The sequence below is a fragment of the Egretta garzetta genome, unplaced genomic scaffold, assembly GCF_000687185.1.
Source record: "Egretta garzetta isolate BGI_Z169 unplaced genomic scaffold, ASM68718v1 scaffold417, whole genome shotgun sequence".
In the NCBI taxonomy this organism is placed as follows: domain Eukaryota; kingdom Metazoa; phylum Chordata; class Aves; order Pelecaniformes; family Ardeidae; genus Egretta; species Egretta garzetta.
In genome coordinates, this window is record NW_009260227.1 from 199998 (window position 1) to 217720 (window position 17723).

At 55.3% G+C, this 17723-nt stretch overlaps 2 protein-coding genes across 3 annotated transcripts; one reads left to right on the forward strand and one right to left on the reverse strand.

The window, feature by feature from the left end:
- The first annotated feature begins 52 nt into the window (after positions 1 to 52).
- On the forward strand, positions 53 to 6359 carry CACFD1 (calcium channel flower domain containing 1). Its single transcript, XM_009642253.2, has 5 exons — positions 53 to 176; positions 4969 to 5041; positions 5465 to 5590; positions 5739 to 5846; positions 6266 to 6359. The coding sequence occupies exons 1-5, from the start codon at positions 53 to 55 to the stop codon at positions 6357 to 6359; spliced, it is 525 nt and encodes a 174-aa protein (XP_009640548.1).
- A 5613-nt stretch (positions 6360 to 11972) lies between these two features.
- SLC2A6 (solute carrier family 2 member 6) lies at positions 11973 to 16817 on the reverse strand. 2 transcript variants are annotated; one of them, XM_009642254.2, is made up of 10 exons: positions 16660 to 16817; positions 15870 to 16032; positions 15653 to 15766; positions 14965 to 15064; positions 14184 to 14395; positions 13886 to 14038; positions 13422 to 13530; positions 13010 to 13183; positions 12558 to 12703; positions 11973 to 12469 (listed from the first exon to the last, which is right to left on the reverse strand). In XM_009642254.2, exons 1-10 carry the CDS (start codon positions 16758 to 16760, stop codon positions 12314 to 12316), a joined length of 1428 nt encoding a protein of 475 aa, XP_009640549.1. In that variant the 5' UTR covers positions 16761 to 16817; the 3' UTR covers positions 11973 to 12313. The 2 variants fall into 2 exon arrangements, with proteins under 2 accessions (XP_009640549.1, XP_035753530.1); XM_035897637.1 differs by lacking the exon at positions 15653 to 15766.
- Between the last annotated feature and the right edge of the window lie 906 nt (positions 16818 to 17723).

Sequence of the window (17723 nt, forward strand, 5' to 3'; positions counted from 1 at the left end):
CTCAGACGGGGAGCGGGGTGCTGCCCCTGACCCCCCCGGGAGCAGGGGTGCGATGAGCTCTCAGGATGAGCAGTTCCAAGCAGCAGCCCCTGACCCAGCAGCTCTCTCCGCCGATGATGGCATGACCTGGTGGTACAGGTGGCTCTGCAGGATTGCCGGGGTCATCGGGGGCGTGTGTAAGTATCCCCTTCCCTCGCAGCCAAAGGGTCCCCCTCGGAATGCCGCTTGTGCATGCGAAAGCGCGGGTCAGGGGTCCTGCCTGCCTCTTGTTAGGGTCACGTTCGTGCAGGGGGGGTGCACCATGAAGGAATCATCTGGGGTCCCGGGTTTGTGTCTGCTCCAGGCATTAGTTCGCTGCGTTTCGGGCCGAAGGAAGAGTCATGGACGTGCCTGACATGGGGTGGTTTTAGCTGGCACACGGAGGATGTGCTTTGCGCTCACCAAACTTGCTGAACTTTGGCACCTGGGAAAAGGGACATCATGGGGGGATCTGCAAATCCTCCGGTTTCTTCATGGAGAAAGCCGTTGCTGGCAGCGGTGGGAGCAGCGGCCGAGCCCCCGGTCCTGCGGGAAAGCTGTGGGCAGATAAACCAGGCTCAGGGTGCTCAGCAGGGTCAGGTTCAGGGCTTGACCAGGGGCCATGGGATTTGGTTCATCCTATTGGGTGTTTGTATGTTCCTGCAACTTATTTTCTTTCCCTGTTCTGAATGTTGGAGCATGTTTCCCGTCAGTCCTGTTGTGGATCGCAGGGGCCCTGCCTGTGCGCTTTTTTGAAGGCGAATAATGGACTTGGTTTGTGTTGTGTGTTTTTAAGGGGTTTAGTCTTGGACGCAGAGAAGAAGGGAGCCGGCGTACAGCAAAGTGAGTTGGCTGCGCCCTGAATTACCTGCTGCTGAAAAAAATTTTCCCAGGGAACGAGACTTTGCAACTTTGCCAGGAATCAGCCTGTCCTATAGTGCTGTTTTGCTACATTCTGTGGAGAGATTAATAGCTCTTAAAAGCAGGAGGGACTGTTATGACCGCTTAGTCTGATCTCCTGCAGAGCACAGGATGGAGAATTTCTTCTGCTTCAGGTCCATGACTTCGAGTAAAACAGGAGCGTTTCTCAGCCAGTGCAGTCAGCCCTGATTTATTCCCTTGGCTGTAGCGTTTCGTCTGATCCCCCTTTCTCTCTGTCCCCTTCCCATGCCTGCCTCTTGCCTCAGGACTTGACTGCACAAGCCCACGGTGTTTTTGCATCCGACCCTGAAGAGTGTGGTATCGCTGGGCAAGCTCGTTTTGACTAGGCTGGTAAAGCATATGCTGCTCTCACTGATTTACGTCTTAGGTGCTGAAATTCTGGAGGTGTGAAAAGATTTGGTAGGACTGCTCTTATGGGGCAAAACGTTCCGGCCTCGCCATGCTCTGCCTGGGGCCCCCGCGCTTCTGGTGCCGGCAGACGGCCAAGAGACCAGCTGGGATGTGTCTTCAGAGCAGGTCCCAGGTGGGGCTTCAGCGTAGCGGCGTCTTTCCCACGGGCTGGGGCTGGAGTCAGAGCCTTGGTGCTTTTTATGTGGCTTTGGCCCATGCACAGCTCAGGGGGACGCGGGCAAAGAGCTGGAGAGGGGTGGCTGTTGGGTCGCATCGGCGGTGTTGCCCACCTCATGCTGGAGCAGCTCACGAGCTGCTTAAAAGCAGCCTTTGAAGATGTATTTTTTTCCTCTGCCTTCATGTTTCAAAGCAGCTGAATTATGCTTGGGTTATTTTCCCAACCTTTTGTTCACAGCTCTGAGAACTCATGACTTGTTTTTAAGGGAAAGCTGAGAGTTTTACGTAGTTGGGTGAGTCCGGGAGAAGCTATTGGAAGAAGAGCCAGGCTCTTAACATTTGGCGATGATTTGGGGAGTCAGCCAGCTTGCTCTGTTGCCCTGAGAGCCTCCCTTCATGAAGTTCCTCAGGCAGAGAACGAGGCAGCGTGAAGCACAGCCTCCTCTTACCAGCAGGGAAATGGAAAGGGGCAACCCTCCAACGCTCCTTGTTCAGCATCACCTTGTTGCAAGTGGACGGTTTGGAAAAGGGGTGGCTAATAACACGGCAGGGCTGCTATTTTCAGAGCTTGCTATGAAAGAGCAGAAATCATTTATAAGGATTTTGAGCAATGGGATTGTGGTCCTGCTACGGGGCTGGATTATTTCTTACAGAAGGAAAAATTCCCTGTAGAAAGGAAGCGAAACTTTGTTAGCGGAGGTGAGAGTGGTGGACAATGTCCACCGCATGCAAACACCTGCAGTCACAACTTGCTTAAGCCGGAAAGGTCCAGGGGCCAGAGCAGGAGCAAGAATAATGCGGTTTGGGATGTGTTTCTGGCTCTTGCACAGGCTGGCTTGGTGACCTTGGCCGGGTCCCTTCTCTCCCTTGTGTTCCTGTTTGTAAAAGGACAAGGAGAGTCTGTGGCTTTTGTAAAATGCTCCAGGAGCAAAAATAGGCTTGTGCTGAGGACAGTGACCAGCTGCTTGAAATGAATAGAGCCTTTGTAAGGGGTGGTGTTCTTCCCCCTCGTTTTAGCTCCCAGTTATTTGTGCTTCCTCAGGGATTCAGGATGGGACAGCAGTTTAACAAATGGCAGAACTGTCTGTCTTCCATAGCCTACGTGCCATTGAGCATTATCTGCATTTTAAACCTACTGCGAGGCCTCTGGTTTGCAAAAAGAAGTCTCGGGGTTGGCAGCTCTGTCACCTTTTGGCTACTGTGGCAGGAGCCGATCCTGTCCCGATGGGGCACTGGTGGACCAGGCTGCTGTGGGATGCGCTGCCCTGCGGGGGAGGCCGGCGGGAGGCCGGGAGCTTGCTCAGCTTGGGCTTCCTGGGTCGGGAGTCCATTGGCAACTGGGGTGGCTGCTTGGCTGAGACTCCTGCAGGGACACGTAGGGCTCAAGGGTTGGTTTGGGATGTTTGAGGACAAAACCAAACCAGAACCCTGACAAAACAACCCCTGGATGGCTAGATTAAGAAAAGACTAAGGCCCAAAACCTGCTGGGAACAGAACATTCTGCCTCCCTCTGTTTGTTCTGGTGGAGACCAATTCTGTAGCTGTGAGCCGCTTGGACCTCTACGCTCTGCCACGCTGTTCGGCAAGGCAGGGTTCTGCCCCAGCCCTGGCTGCGTTTTGGGGATGGTTGAGATGCAGCTGGGTTTTGCTGTCCTGCTCATTATAAAGTGCCAGAAAGTCATTTAGCAGTATTTTCAAAGTGCACTTCCCTGGGGGAGGGCAACTGCCGCAAGCTGGTGGCGCGTCCTCTGAGCACCTCTTCCACCAGCATCCAAGGGTTGGTTGGTCACAGGGAAGAACTGGAAACCTCCGTGTTGTGCCCTGCTCTCCGAGCTGCCTGCTGCTCCCAGCAATCCTGCTTGCCGTTGCTTTTCCAGCTCTCCGGCTGTTTGCACATGTAACCGTGAGCAGATCATCCCACCCCAGTGCCTCAGTTTCCCCCGCAGTGTGGGGATGCTGACACTGGTCCCTTTGCGATGGTGGGATGAGAGGCGCCCTTGGAGCATGGATATTAACGTCCTCTGGCATTCCTCCTCGGCTGGCTGATCTTGTTCTTGCAGGATTCTCCAAAAGATTTTGGGTCCTGTGGAATAGTCCTAGGAAGCCTTTAAAAAAAAAATCTTTTTTGGTTGTTTCCAAAAACCAGGAGCCCACTTGCTTGTAGGATGACCTTAGGCCGGTCCTGTCGTAGGCCTGCAGTTCTGTTTCCCAGTCCAGTAAATAAGGATAACTATTTTTACGGGAACTTTGAGGATTCAGCAGTGACTGCTTAAAAGAAACCTTGCAAACGTGTGCCAGGCTTTTGAAGGTCAGGACTTGCTCGCAGAAGCTATGCTCAGGGATCCCCTTCACAAAACCCGAGCAGACATCTGAAATACCCGAGCCCAGGCTGGTCTTGTTGTCAGAGATGGGCTCTGCTGCCCTTCATCGTGCCGCTAATCACACCCAAGGCACGCTTTAAGGGCTGTATAATTTTTGCTGGTGTTTTGCAGGGTGGTGGTGTTTACTGCAGACTCGGTCTGTGTCTCGCTGCCCTCCCTGCCTGGGCTCGGGTTCCCAGGTGAGCAGCAGCAGCCGGTTGGTATCGGTGGAGGAAAAGGGACATATCAAGTGCCGGGAAGGTTCTGCAAGTTTAATGAGGCAGGAAGCAGGCGCATGCAGCCTTGGCTTGGGTGCTGCTGCCTGGTTCCTCTCCTTGCATTACAGAATCAGGAGTGCTGGGGCTATTTTGGGCTCTGCTTTATCTGGCATCACTTCCATTTATATTAGCGGAGACCCAAACTTGGCTCTTTTCTGCCCGTCTCTAGTGCAGAACCAGCACTGTGTGGCTTAGACTGGGTTCACCTCTGCTTTATTTATTTTTTGCCCATGTGCCTTGGTGCTGCAAGTCATGTTTTTGCTGAACATGCCCTGTGCTGCTCAGTGACGGGTGCCTGCTGGGACCTCTTTGTTCATCCCAGAACAAAGCCGTAATTCCTTAGCAAATAAAACCCAGGGTGCCACAGACATGACTCCATGTAAGAGCAAATGCTCTGTTCTACGCAAGTGAAGTATTTATGCCAGTGTCATGCTGAGATACCAAGCATTTGGAGCAAATGGGTACCCGACCAGAGGAGCTGGGAGCGAACCCTCTTCCTTGCACCCCGGGCTCCTGTTTGGACCATCAGACCTCTACACCCACCCTCCTCTGCTGGTCCGTACAGGCTGCTCTGCAGTGCCTGCAGGTGCTGGCCAAGGCAAGGGCTCTTCGGGGCCACCCCTGTTCTGCAAAACAGCCCAAAATACAGGAGAGTAAAACCATGCTGGCGTGGCTGCGAGGTCCCGTTGCAGGGCAGAGCTGGGAGGAGAAGCCAGCCCCGCCTGCCAGGCTCTGGCCCCGCTGCCCCTGTTGGGAGCACTGGGTTGTTCTTCAGGGTCACTGAAAGCCTCTTTGCTTTCCAGCCTGTGCCTTCGCTGGTCTCTGGAACTGTGTCACCATCAACCCCCTGAACATCGCGGCTGGCGTGTGGATGATGTGAGCAGAGCTTCTTTCCTCTTTTCTGCCGGGAGGGAGGTTCAGTTAATTAAGAGCCATTGGGCAAGGGGCAGAGCTGCCCTGCTTGGGAAGCCAAAGTGAGTGAAATGTCTGTCAGGTTCTGTGAATTGCCAGATCTTGCTCCATTGGGTGGGTTGAGACGCTGGGTTTATTCTATTTATACCCTTTCTTTACCCCTTTTAGGTAAATACTGAGATACGCTTATTCAAAATAAGTGTGGGGCCACCAGGGTTTGGGAATCATCAAGAAAGAGGGAGGGAGCGCAGTGAGGTCCAGCCCCACCGTTCCCTTCTGCCTGCATTTGGGCATGGGAGCAGTTGGTCTCCGGGGGGCTGGGGGACACTGCCGACCCTCGCTCTGGGCCATGTGGGTGGGATTAACTCTGGTTTGCTCTATCTGGAGGCTCAACGCCTTCATCCTGTTCCTGTGCGAAGCCCCCTTCTGCTGCCAGTTTATCGAGTTTGCGAATGCCATCTCTGCGAGGGCGGACAAGCTGCGGTCCTGGCAGAAAGCTGCTTTCTACTGCGGGTGAGGATGCTCCTGGGGTGTGTTGTGGTGGTGAAGCCATCCCAGGAACCGTGTCGGGATGCATGGGGGCACGCCATGAAGGACGAGCATCCCTGCATCCCCTGGGGAGCGGAGCCCGGCTTTGAGGGCTGCTGCCCTTCTCTTCCAGGATGGCTGTGTTCCCCGTCATGCTCAGCCTGACGCTGACCACGCTCTTTGGAAATGCCATTGCCTTTGCCACCGGGGTGCTTTATGGCCTGTCGGCGCTCGGCAAAAAGTAAGAGAGATCTGTCTGCCTGGGGAGGGGTGGGAAAGGGAAGGTGGACCTCCAGCCCTCACCCCCCTCCACCTCCCTAAGGCTTTCCTTTTGTATTAACCATGCTTTTGGGTGTAAACGCTGCCGGAGAACATTTCCCTGCCATCATCTCGAAGCCCTGGGAAGGAAGGTCCTAGGGTTTTGGAAGCTCTGAGCTTTCCCTTGGGAGCTCAGTGTAGGTTACCCCGTGGGTCCCAGCCCTCCTTCTGCAGCGTTCAGATGGGTGGGCCCAGCTCTGGGGGTGGCGAGGGCCAGAAAGTCTCATTTCGCTCCAGGCATCCCTCGGTATGGAGAGGCTCTGGCCCCAGGTGGGACACCTCTGTGCCAGGCATTCACCCACCATGGAGCTCCTGTCCCCACGCTGCCCTTTCTCTCCACAGGGGAGATGCCATTTCCTATGCCCGGATCCACCAGCAGCAGAAGCAAATGGATGAAGAGAAGCTCACGGGGGCCCTAGAGGGCCAGGCTCTCTGAAGCACGCGAGCTCGGGGTAACCTCTCCTGGACACTGAGATGGTGAAGATAGATACAGAAATCCACTCTGCCCTTCCCTCTTCCCGCTCCCCTCCCTGTTCTGCCACGATTTCCCTGGACACTGACTGCAGCAACTGGAAATCTCAGGGGCTGGGGCAGGCTGTGCCCTCTTCTCACACCAGCAGCCAGACCTCAGCACATTGGCCCCTCTCTCCTCCTCAACCAAATATCTTGCAGTCATCCTGGTTTTTAATTTTTTTTTTTTTTTTTTTTGCTGCAGAGCTGCTGGCTCTTTGAGTGCTGCTTTCCAAGCCCAATAGGCAGCCTTTCTTTGGAGTGATGCCTGCTAACGAGCTGAGGATGCAGTGCTCATTTGGGAGCTGCTCTCTGGATGGGACAGAGCTGATGTGCCAGCTCCTTGCCCATGCTGGTCCCATGGGGTCAGGGATCTGCTGGGCTCACGCCTGAGGGTAACCTGCTGTTGCACGTTACACATTTTTAGTAACGCTCTCTGGTGTGGCCCTTCCCAGGTGTAATACACTAATCCAGGGTTTAGCAATACATGGTGATGCTTAAGCTTGGTCTTTTTCCATTGAGGATGTTTTAATAGGGGTCCAGTCAGGCCAGGCATTGGAGGCACCGCTCCACGGGAAAGGACTTCCAGCAAAAAAACCTCTATAAAGACAAAAACCATCTCTGCAGAGGAGCTGAGGTGCTGGGGCAGATCTTGATACCTACAAAGTACACACCCCCCCCCCCTTCCTCTGGGTACAGCTGCAGGCAGGTATTGCAGTTTACTTGAATTCTAAGAATTAATGACTTGGTCTTAATAAGGGTACTTTTCTTAAGCTTCATTCTTTTGCTGGAAAAGAAGGGATGTGAGGTTTGCGTTACCTGAGCTGAGAAAGTGTACTATTGCTGGAGCCACGCGGGATTTCTTTGCTGGTGTAAGGGTTACTGATGTGCAAGAGCATCCTTATCTCGTGAGCCCGGGACTCTGCTGTTATCTCACTCCCTGCATCTGCTCCTGCTTCCATGACCCATCCCTCCATGCAAGGGGCCCCTACTTTTTGCTTCTGTCAGGTACAGCCTTTGGGGTCACGTTCTTTCTGCATCAGTCCTGAGCTGGTTTTGTATGGGAAGGTGGCATATCCTTCCTTTGCAAGCCTAGAGGAGCCCGCACCATTCCAGCGTGGATAGCTGGGCTGTCTTGCTGCTTTATTCCAGGCTCCATCAGTGGTTCTCACAGCGTATTTTCTCTTTGCTTTATACCATGCAGAACAAAATTGCTCACTAAGTCCAGATTCCCCTCTTCTTACCGTGGTTTCTTCTGAGGAGGTTTAACTTATTTTATTTTACACAATGGCTTTTTATTTTGATTAAGAAAAAGGGGAATAATTTATTTCTAGTTATTTAAGTATTTTGATGGGACTCATTTTCTCTGGACATAGGAGAAAGGAGTTCTCTGTTCCCTCTCCTTCAAAGGACTGCCTCATTTCACTGGGGGCACCTCTGAACCCAGGGAGAGCCCTGGCTGCTGTAACTGGGAGGCTGTAAAAATCCTATTTCAGCCTTCAGAGCATTTCTCAGACTTTGGAAAGTGGGTGGTCCTTTGAGCCCTTTGTCGTCTTCCGGGCCACTGGCTTGACAAAGTTTGGTTTCCCCCTCTTCTGGGAGAGAGAAGGGAGGAAAACCGGGCTGTACCTGCTGGACTGGAGGCTGGTTTGTGCTCAGCAGCCGAGGCGGAAGGCAGCGATGGAGAGCAGTGGCAGCGGCGACTGCAGCCCCGTTCTCACCGCCCTGCCCTGGAGCTGAGCGCTCGCTGCCACCAACACTTCATGGTCCCATTTGAGTCGGGGGGGTACAACCAGAGTGGTTGTGCTGTGCTCTGAGAAATGCTGCTGGAGGCTGAGTGCTGCCTGTCAGAAGAAGAGTCTGTCTGTCTGCCAGCCACCCTGCGGCTTCTGAGCAGTGTCGTGTTGGAAACTGTCCATACACCACGTCCTTCCTCTAGGTAGGGTGCGTATTCACGTTAGCCGAGCGACCCCAGAACATCCCTGGCGGAGCCGCTGCTGGCTGGGTAGGGATGCAGCGTCTGCATTGCAGGGGGAGCAGCGTGGTCCCTGCGGGCTGGGGGGCTGAGCTGCCAGCTAGCGTTAGCTGTTGTTTCTTCCTTGGAGTTCAGGGAGGTGTGAGGATTTACACCAGTCAGGAACACGGCTTGGGTTTATTTACACACCCTTGCAGCTGGATGCTGGGCAGCCGCTTGTGCTAAGCCCCTTTCCCCCAGGCCTCTGAGCCGCGATTGCTCTGACACCAGCTTGTCTGGGGTGCAGAATAGGCACCGCCAGCCCAGAGGCAGCTTGTTTCAGTAAAGGCTGTGCCGTTTCGGAGCCCCCCCAGCTCTGGGCCGATCCCCGTTGCCGCATGCAATGCATGGGCCATTGGCCTTCATGGGTGTGCGTGCAGGGACCGCAGCCTCCCGCGTGGGTCGCGCTGCCTGCAGTAATGGGGCGCTGCGGGGGGGATACGCTGCAGCCTGCGGGATGCCTCAGTGGCAATGGCCTCTCTGCCCTGGGAGCCAGCAGGGTCCCTGCGCCGGTGGTTCAAGTGCAGAGTCCTGCCTAGCAAACGGGACATCTGCTTTGATTTCAGGGGGGGTTGGGGAGTTACGTAGTGTTTAGTAGAGGAATGCTGCAGACTGATGCACGGTAGCTACGAGCATGGCTTTGGTAGTGACTGCCTTGCTCGATGAGTAGTTCCACGGTAGCTTTAGTGACAGAGGGCACGAGGCGAAGCAGAGGCGATGGAGTAACGCTTGCAGGGTGATCTACGGCTGCGGCAATGAACCACAGAACTGGTAGGACCCTCGCTGCCTTCAGCTGGTTGTCCCCATGTCACAGACCAGCAGCGGTCCCTGGGGCTCTTGCAGGCAGGGGCTGCTCCGGGTCACCTGGAGGACTCATCGGCACGGGTGCATCCGCTCTGCTCCACCAACGGCAGAAGTCCCTCGGACGCCAGCAGTGCTGTCATGCTGTGCTTTGTGGCAGTGGGGTCTGACACTGGGGACAAGGCAAGCAAACCATCTGCATCAGCTCTGCCACCGTCAGCAGGTTGCAAAGCTCAGCTCTGAGCTCAACGCCTTTGTTGGAAATGGGCCTCGGGAACTCTGCTGAAAGGGCTGAGCTGGAGCCTTTGGCCACAGCGCTTAAAGACACTGGCTCTGTTCAGTTTGTCTGTGCCTGCCGCAACAGGAGATGTCTCAGATCTGTGTTCCAAGAGTGCCGAGCCCTACAGATGCGTGTCTGGAGTGGGAAGTCTTGGATGTGGTGCAGCTGAGACCGAGCTGGATGCTGCCATCGTTGCAGATGGGGCTTGGTGACAGCACCTATGGCTTTTAAGATTTGTAGTGGCAATTAGTGGATGGTCTCACCTCCATGTGGGCGAGAGACTGTTTTTGTGGAGATAGACAGGACCTTTAGAGTAGTAGCGTCACGGTAGTTAATATGCCCAGTCACAGTGCATGGTGGTTATTAATTGTGTTTAGAGGCACCATCAGGGTGCTTGGAGCTGTGTAAGGATAAATGAAGTTAAAAGCCCTGCTCTAGGAATTTTACAGGCTCAACCCACTGGTGTCCAGGCTGGATGGCTAATCCACAGGGTCTCTGTGGAAGAGGTTCTGCTTGCCAGGTCTCGGAAAGGCCTCTTGGGAGACGATGGGACAGAAGTTCTGTTACATGAGAACTCAAGAGCAGGTGACGCCGTGGCTACAGCGAGTTGTTGACGAGTGTGGAAAGACACCTGGGTACCAGCAGCGTACGTGCACTTCGCAATGGGCTGTTACACCCTTCGGCGTGCACGCTGTGCACGTCTTCCCCGCGTGCGTTTATACAGCGTGCAACTCTTCCATGACCCGTTCAGTCACAAAGCCAACAGCACTTGTGCGTACGAGCTCCAGTGTCCCCTGGGGCTGTCCCTTGGGCATGAAGAGAAGAGCAGAAGCTCACATTCTGCTGCGTACCTGGACCTCGCTGGTTTTTGGGCAGGAGCTGGTTTTGTAACACCAATTGATTCTCTGTGTGTGCAGTGAATAAAAAGACCATTCTACCTCTGGAAAGAGCCCCTGTGATTTCTCAGACTCTAAATGTTGTAGCAAAACCCCTCCGACTTTCTATACGGAAGGCAGGAGGTCACTCAGAAAATACTTCTCCAATGAGGTTCTCACAGGACCCGAAGAGTCCAACCTCATTTCATATTTGGGCATTTCCTCTTTAGACTGAGCCCTGGGAAGCTCAATTCATCTCTGTCATTTTTTTCCTCAGGAAAAAACATCCACTGTCTTCAGGGAAGGATTTCACTGAAGTGAAGATATCAAGACCTGGTCCATAGCCATGTGAGAAAGAGAACGCTCTAGCACAGGGCTGCCAGAGATCCTGATCTTCAGAAGGTCAGTGGAAACCAGAGGCTCTTGAGACCTCTTGTAATCAGGCCATGCTTAGAAACAGTCATATTCCAGCCAGGGCTGAACATCTTTCTGGAAATGGGTCTCAGCTGCAAAGGTTAGGTCTAATACTGAATTTTCTCTGTGGTTTTGATTTTGGCCCATCTCTCTTCCTCTGTCCCAGGCTGCTTTAAATTAATCCTCTGATAAAGCACATCATTTCTTAGGTGATTTCTCTCATCTCCTGCTGCAGGGGATCTAAATAGCATATCTTGAGATCTGGGTCAAATATGCTGTTACCCCATGCTTCCTTGTCACAGCAGGCTGAATGTTCCAGGAATGGGAGGACACAAGCATCTCCGTCAGCCCTTGGGGTGCCAAGGGCATTTCAGGAGGTTGGACAAATCATCTTACAGCTCAGCCCTTGTTGTTCTGCCTTTCTGAGAGGAGTTAGGTTGGATGTGCTATTCAGTAAGGCCATTTGTTCCTCACAGCCATAACCACCTCCTGCAGCTGTGTCTTACCTAGGGTTAGGCTCTAAAAAAATGTAAAAAGTCCTTAATCTTGCAGGACACACAGGAAAGGGGTAAGAGCAATTTGCTACGAACTATGCAGTTGAAATCTCAAAGTGATGGAGGTGGAGGCTCCACACCCGACCATGATGGAGGCGCATCCACCTTCCTCTTTGTGGATGAGTAAAACCCTGGGGTGGGAAGGACCCACCCCAGTGCAAAGAATCGTCAGTACCTACTGTGTCTTTCCTACAGCAACTCACTTGCACTACAGCTGAATGTTTGTCTGTTCCCGTTCTTTGTTTTGTCCTGGATTCTCTTTGTGAACTGTATTTGGTCTTGTGCATTAGGCTTCTAGTGTAATGTGTGTTTTTAGAGCAATAAAATGTGGCAGCTTTTTATACAAAATATCTGACTCTGCCTCTTTCAAAGTCCATGAGACTCGTGGGAAGCTGCAGGCTGCTGTGGTCCCCTTGTCACAGTCCCGGTCTGCCTGTCCCATCCCACCCGCCTGCAGCTCCCTTCTCTGCAAATCAAGGCAACATCTTGCAGTTGGAGGCAAAACGGTTTTATTCTTGCAACTACAGGATGAACTTTTGCCAAAACAGCTAGAGCTGTTAACTCTGTTCCAGCCAAACCCTGGGGCTCTTGGGCTGCTTGGGTGGCTGCTGAGCGAAGGACATGCATGGTCTCTTGTCCACAGCTGCCACATGGTCTATTTTCCAGGCTGTCTTTATCTCCAGCCTGGTGCTGGTTACCTGGTCCCATACCTCTGGTTGACACGTTGTCCAGAGAGCAACAGGTAGTGTTGAATGACAGGAAGAGAGGGTAAAGTTCCAGTTAGCAACTTCTACATCCAAAGCAAGAGGGTCATTGCCGCCCGTTCCTCTCCCATTGCCTTCACGGAGAGCTCCAGCCTCTACCTCCAGCAGCACAACCATTTTCTTTGTTGCCCTTGAGCATGTGGACTGGTGGCCTGGCACGGCTGGCAGATGACAGCTCCTACCTCATGAATGACCTCCGGCCAGTCCTGAAGAAGGCCTCTATCTGTTCCAGGGATCTGCCTTTGGTTTCTGGAACGCAACAGCCTGTGAATAAGATGTTCCCAGCGCAGATGACAGCAAAGAATAGGAAGGGCACCTCGAGGCCGAAGGCTTCCTGGAAAGCAGGATGGAAAGCAGACATGAGCTGGTGCAGAGGTGGTCTGAGGAGGGGCTGCTGGATGCCCTCCAGGGGCAGTACCCACCACGACGCGGAGGAAGAACTGGGTCAGGGTGAAGGCTGTCAGCCAGCTCACAAGGACACAGAGGCCTGAGGCTACCCCGCGGGCTTTCAGAGGGAGGATCTCCGACATCAGCAACCAAGTGATGGGGCCCCAGCCCATGGCATAACCTGCAGGGGAGGAGGGGTAAGGTGAGGCTGTTGAGGCACCGAAGCCTGCTGGGGAGTGCGGCAGAGCCCTGTGTAATCCTGCCCTGCTCCTGTGTCAATCGTTATTGCCCCCCATTCATGTTCTGTCAGTCCTCAGCGTGACTGCAGATGCCATCTTTCTTGGTCTTCCAGGGACATCTTCCTGCCTTCTAACCCCAAGCCCAAATCTTCTTGCTCTGTGTCACCCTGCCTCGGATGAGAAATGTCCCCCCAGGCTGGTACCCAGCCCTGTGCTGCGGGCCCTGGGCTCTCACGCTCTGTACCTACCCATAATGAAGAACATGGCTGCCAGGAGGGGGATGAGGGTGATGTAGTTGGTCGGCTCAGCGGGAAGGCTGGCAGAGCTCACCAGGGTCTTGTTGGCAATGGTACCATTCTGAGAAGCTGGCACAAAGTGGACATAGAGCCCCATAGTCAGGCTGGAGACCAACATGACACCAGCTGTGGAGAGATACAACAGCATAGTAGGACCGATGGGTGAGCAATGCCCTCCATGCCAAGGGCTGAGCTCCCGGAAATGCCTCTGCTCAGAAGCTGAGCTACCACCAAAGGAAAGAGACCTCCCCCACTCCCTGCCCGAGTCCTGTAAGGCTGAAGTTTCCATTCCTGCACGTTTGCAGAGCTGCTGGAAATCCTTAACTAAGAGCTTCCCTTGCACAACAGCAGGAGAGAGACATACCCGATACAAAAAGAAGAATCTTCCGCCCAGCTTTATCCATTGACACAGCAGCGACCGCCACCGAGAACAGACGAACCAAGCCAACAAGAGCTGCGTCGTACTCTGGTTTCTGCAACAGCAAAAGCAGAGGGGAAGCTGAGATGGGCGAGCCAGAGAAAGGGCAGGTTCCTACCCGTGTTACCCGGACTCTGGCTGATGCCTTTGTCAAAGCCATCCTCTGTAATAAGAGACCACGGAAGAAGAGCCTGAAGCTCAGAGGAGGAGAGTGAGGAGGCAGCAGGGCCAATCCTGCTCCCCATCCTCATGCAGCCTTTTGCAAGGCAGGTGCTTGGCAATTGCTGCCACCCAGGTGCTTTAAAAAAGGCTTCAGAGTTGGGATCCCAGAGGTGCAGGGGATTTGGAGCATTGGGCAGCCATCACTGAAGACGGAGCAGTCTGAGCACGGGCCAAACACCAGGGCTCACCAGGATGACGGATGTTTTCTTGAATATTGACTGCAGGTACACGAGGAGACAGGTGACACCAGAGAGCTGCTGCAGGAACCTCATCCCCACCGCGATCAGGATGGGCTTGTAAATGAAGGGGTCCTTGATCTCAGCACAGGAAATCCGCCGGCTCTGGAGGGGACAAAGCAGAAAGCCGAGGTGCTACCACCTCTGGGCTCCACCGTGGCACCCAGAAGATGGCCTAGGAGTTGCCCAAAGGAGGCTGGATTTCACATTTTCACATTACATCCCCCCTGCTGGAGGTGAGCCTCCTCACCTGCTTCCTCACACTGTCCTTGATCTGCTCATACTCCCGGGCGTAGTCCGTGTCCTTGCCCCGCAGCCAGCACAGCGACCCCAGGGCCTCGTCATCCTTCCCCTGGGAGAGCAGGAACCGGGGCGAGTTGGGCATGAAGCAGAGCAGGATGATCATCGTGAGCACGGGCACCTCCCCTGCGACAGCCAGCCAGCGCCAGTCCAGGACCAGCCCTGCCAGAGCAGCACCGTTAGGAGGGGACTCCTGGCCTTGTTCCCACATGGGCACCCCAACCGCAGAGATTTAATAAATCCAGAGGGGAAAAAAAAAAAAAAAATTCCCCAAAGACTAGAGGGACGTTTTCCAAGTTTTTCTCCTAGCAAAGAGGCATTTTCAGCTGTTGTTCAGTGTGGGGAAATTCCAGCAAGCTCCCCCAAATCCTAGAGGATCCAGCAAGATCCTGCAGCACCCAGGGCACACGCTGGCAGGAGATGCCCATGCAGTTCATCGCGTGCTGCCCTCCAGCCCTGAGGGAACCTCGGCAGGACCCAGGTCTGCAGGCACGGTGACGGCCGTGGGTCTGCAGGGGTTATGGGTTCATCCCTCTGAGCACACACACATGTGTGGGTTACGCACGGGTGATCCTGTCCAGACCCCTTTTGCACACCCGTGGTGGCGGTTGTGAGCTGACTGCGAGGGGAAGGAATCCATCAACTTGCTGAGAGAGTTGTTTAAAAATAAACTCCCCTTCCCCTAAGGCCTCGCAGAGGGTTTCCTGCCCTCCGAACACCAAGATACTTGCCCAGTGCGTACAGGACGAGGGAGCCCAGCACTGCCATGATCTGAGGACAAGCACCCAGCATGCCTCTGACCCCGGGGTGGGAGATCTCCGAGATGTAGACCTGGAGCAGGACAACACACGCTTAACAGAGCTGCAACATGCAGCCACCACCGCCAGTCCTCTGCCACCTCGCAGTCATCCACTGCAGCTAGGGGAAACCCAAACTGCTGGGAAACTGCCCTCTCGGGGTGGAAACCTGATGGGTCCAGTGGCAGGAGCTGGTCCTGGCAGCCTCGCAAGCACTGCCGCCTCCCTCCCTCACCCCGGCATGGGAGAAGTGCTCCAGCGGCATGCTCAGACTCCCATTACTGGAAAGCTGCGCCCCAGGGTTACTCAATTCTTGCCTTCCCTCTGCATGCAACGTGAGGTCGGTGTTCGGGAAATACAAGAGGAAATAACTGCTGGGAGGAACAGGGCAGACATCGAGGACCTGCCTTCCCTTTTCTGTGGGTGAGAAAGTCCAGCAGCGTGGTGGGACCTGGGGCTGGCCGAGCCAGGGCTGCTAACGCAGGGCATCCTCCCTACCCCTGGTCGCCCAGCCGCAGCCCTGGAGCTCTGCTGATGCCTCCAAAAACCAGCGGGATGCCCCAGGCTCAGCTACAGCACCGCCCTGTCTCCCGCCATGCAAATCCCTGGCAAACCACATTACCGGGATGGATGCAGACGTCACGCCGCCGGCGTAGCCCGTCAGCACGCGGCCCAACAGCAGCATCCCTGTCCCCTGGGCACCGGCCATCACCGCCGCTCCCAGCGTGAACACCGACTGTGGGGGGACACAGAGAGGGGGCTCAGTGGGTCCGGGCTCCCCCTGCACACCCACTGGCTCTGCCCCCCCCACCCCCAGCAGGGACAACCCCGCTCCTTACCCCAAACCAGGATGCTGTGTGCTGGTCCAGCCTCAGTGCAGGGGTGGGGTGAGCCTCCAGGGCAGGGATGACGGGCGAGGGGTAAACCAGGGCAAAGCCAAAATTGAAGTTCCCCAGGACAGCGGCAAACACGGCCAGGTAGAGCCACTTGTTGCGGAGGCTCCTGAGGGAGGGACAGAGCGAGAAGGACGCGTTGGGTGCCTTTATCGCACTCAGCAGAACTTTAACTCTGTCTTACAGCTTCCTCCAGCCTTTGCCGAGGCTCTCGTGACACCCATGGAGGGATTTTCCTGGGGAATGGCCCTGCACAGCCCCAGGCTGGTGGGGTTTCTCCAAGCAGAGCAGCAGCCGCTCCTGCCATAAGGCAGGGGGTGAGAGCCCGTCCCCCCGGGCACCACCAATGCTTCCCTCTACACTGGGCGGTTTTCAATGGGTTCAACAAACTGAGAAAAGCAGAAGCTACAGCCGGGCGGCACCATGGACCCAGCTAGCAGCTGGCTCGTCCCAGTGGAGCAGGGAGGGGGTTCCTTTCAAGGACCCCGTGCCCTCCAGCAGCACCTTATGCCCCCATGAGACTCAGATGCCCAAAAGCATGCAGACCCGTGGCTCTCCCAGGCGGGCTCATCCAGCACTGCACACCCTGGGCAGGATGAGACCCCATCTCAAGGCACCTCAGGAATGACAGCAGCATGAAGCAGTTCTTCCACCAGCTCCCCCCAGCCCAGCGCTCTCGGGATTGGGGGTACAGCCCCCCCCGCAGCCAGCCCCACGGCCCCCGCCTGGCCCTTACTGCAGGTACGCCTTGTCGAGCCTCTTGCCAGCGCTCTCGGGGAAGGTCCGATACGAGGAGCTTGTCTTCCTCACGAGGGGTTCCCGTACGCTGGGATCCATGGCAGTGCCGTGGCCGGTGCCCGTCGTGGTGTGGGTGCCGCTTTGCTCGGGGCCGGATGCTCGGGGCTGCCTCCGCGGACAGGGAGGAAGAGGCAGATGAAAGCAAAAGGGGAGAGGCTGCCTGGCGTTGCCTAATCAGAGAAATCTGTGCCTCATGGGCTCACGCCTGGCTGGCCTCTGGGGAGGAAACTGGGGGGGCCGGAAAACTAGCAGACGAAGAGCCACAGTGAAATGGTGGTACCCTGCAGCCTTCACCCCGCGCCCACCAAGCCCCTGTCCCCATCGACACCAAAACCCATCGTTGCAGCGACACTTACAGGGATGATCCTCGCAGAACCGTTTCTACCAGCAAGAAATGTCCCTTTGCTACAGCCACGTCTCTCCCCTTGAGGAACTGGTACCAGTTAGCTAGACTGGCCAAACACTGCTGCTTTTTACAAGGGTAAATTGCATCCGTGTCAGCCTCCTCAGCTGCCCTGGGGAAGGGTTTTCAACGTAGACCAGTGCTGAGGAAGAGGAAGGAGAGGAAACAAGGGCGGTGAATTCCGAAGGGGCACAGGGAGCAGGTGAGGGGGATGATGAGCGCTGATGAGGATGGGAAAGGGGAGGGCAGCATCTCTGCTGCATTGGCTGAAGCTGCTGGGGACCCCGCGCTGCCCATGGGAGCCTTTGCCCCCTCGCCCTGATCCCCCCAACCCCGCAGGGCTCAGCGAGCAGTGTTGTGCTGGGGCATCTGCAGCTCCTGGGGGGCTGCAAGGTCCAAACTCACCCTGTTGGAAAGGCAGGGAAATACTAAGCTGCAGCTGCTGGGGACCCCGCGCTGCCCATGGGAGCCTTTGCCCCCTCGCCCTGATCCCCCCAACCCCGCAGGGCTCAGCGAGCAGTGTTGTGCTGGGGCATCTGCAGCTCCTGGGGGGCTGCAAGGTCCAAACTCACCCTGTTGGAAAGGCAGGGAAATACTAA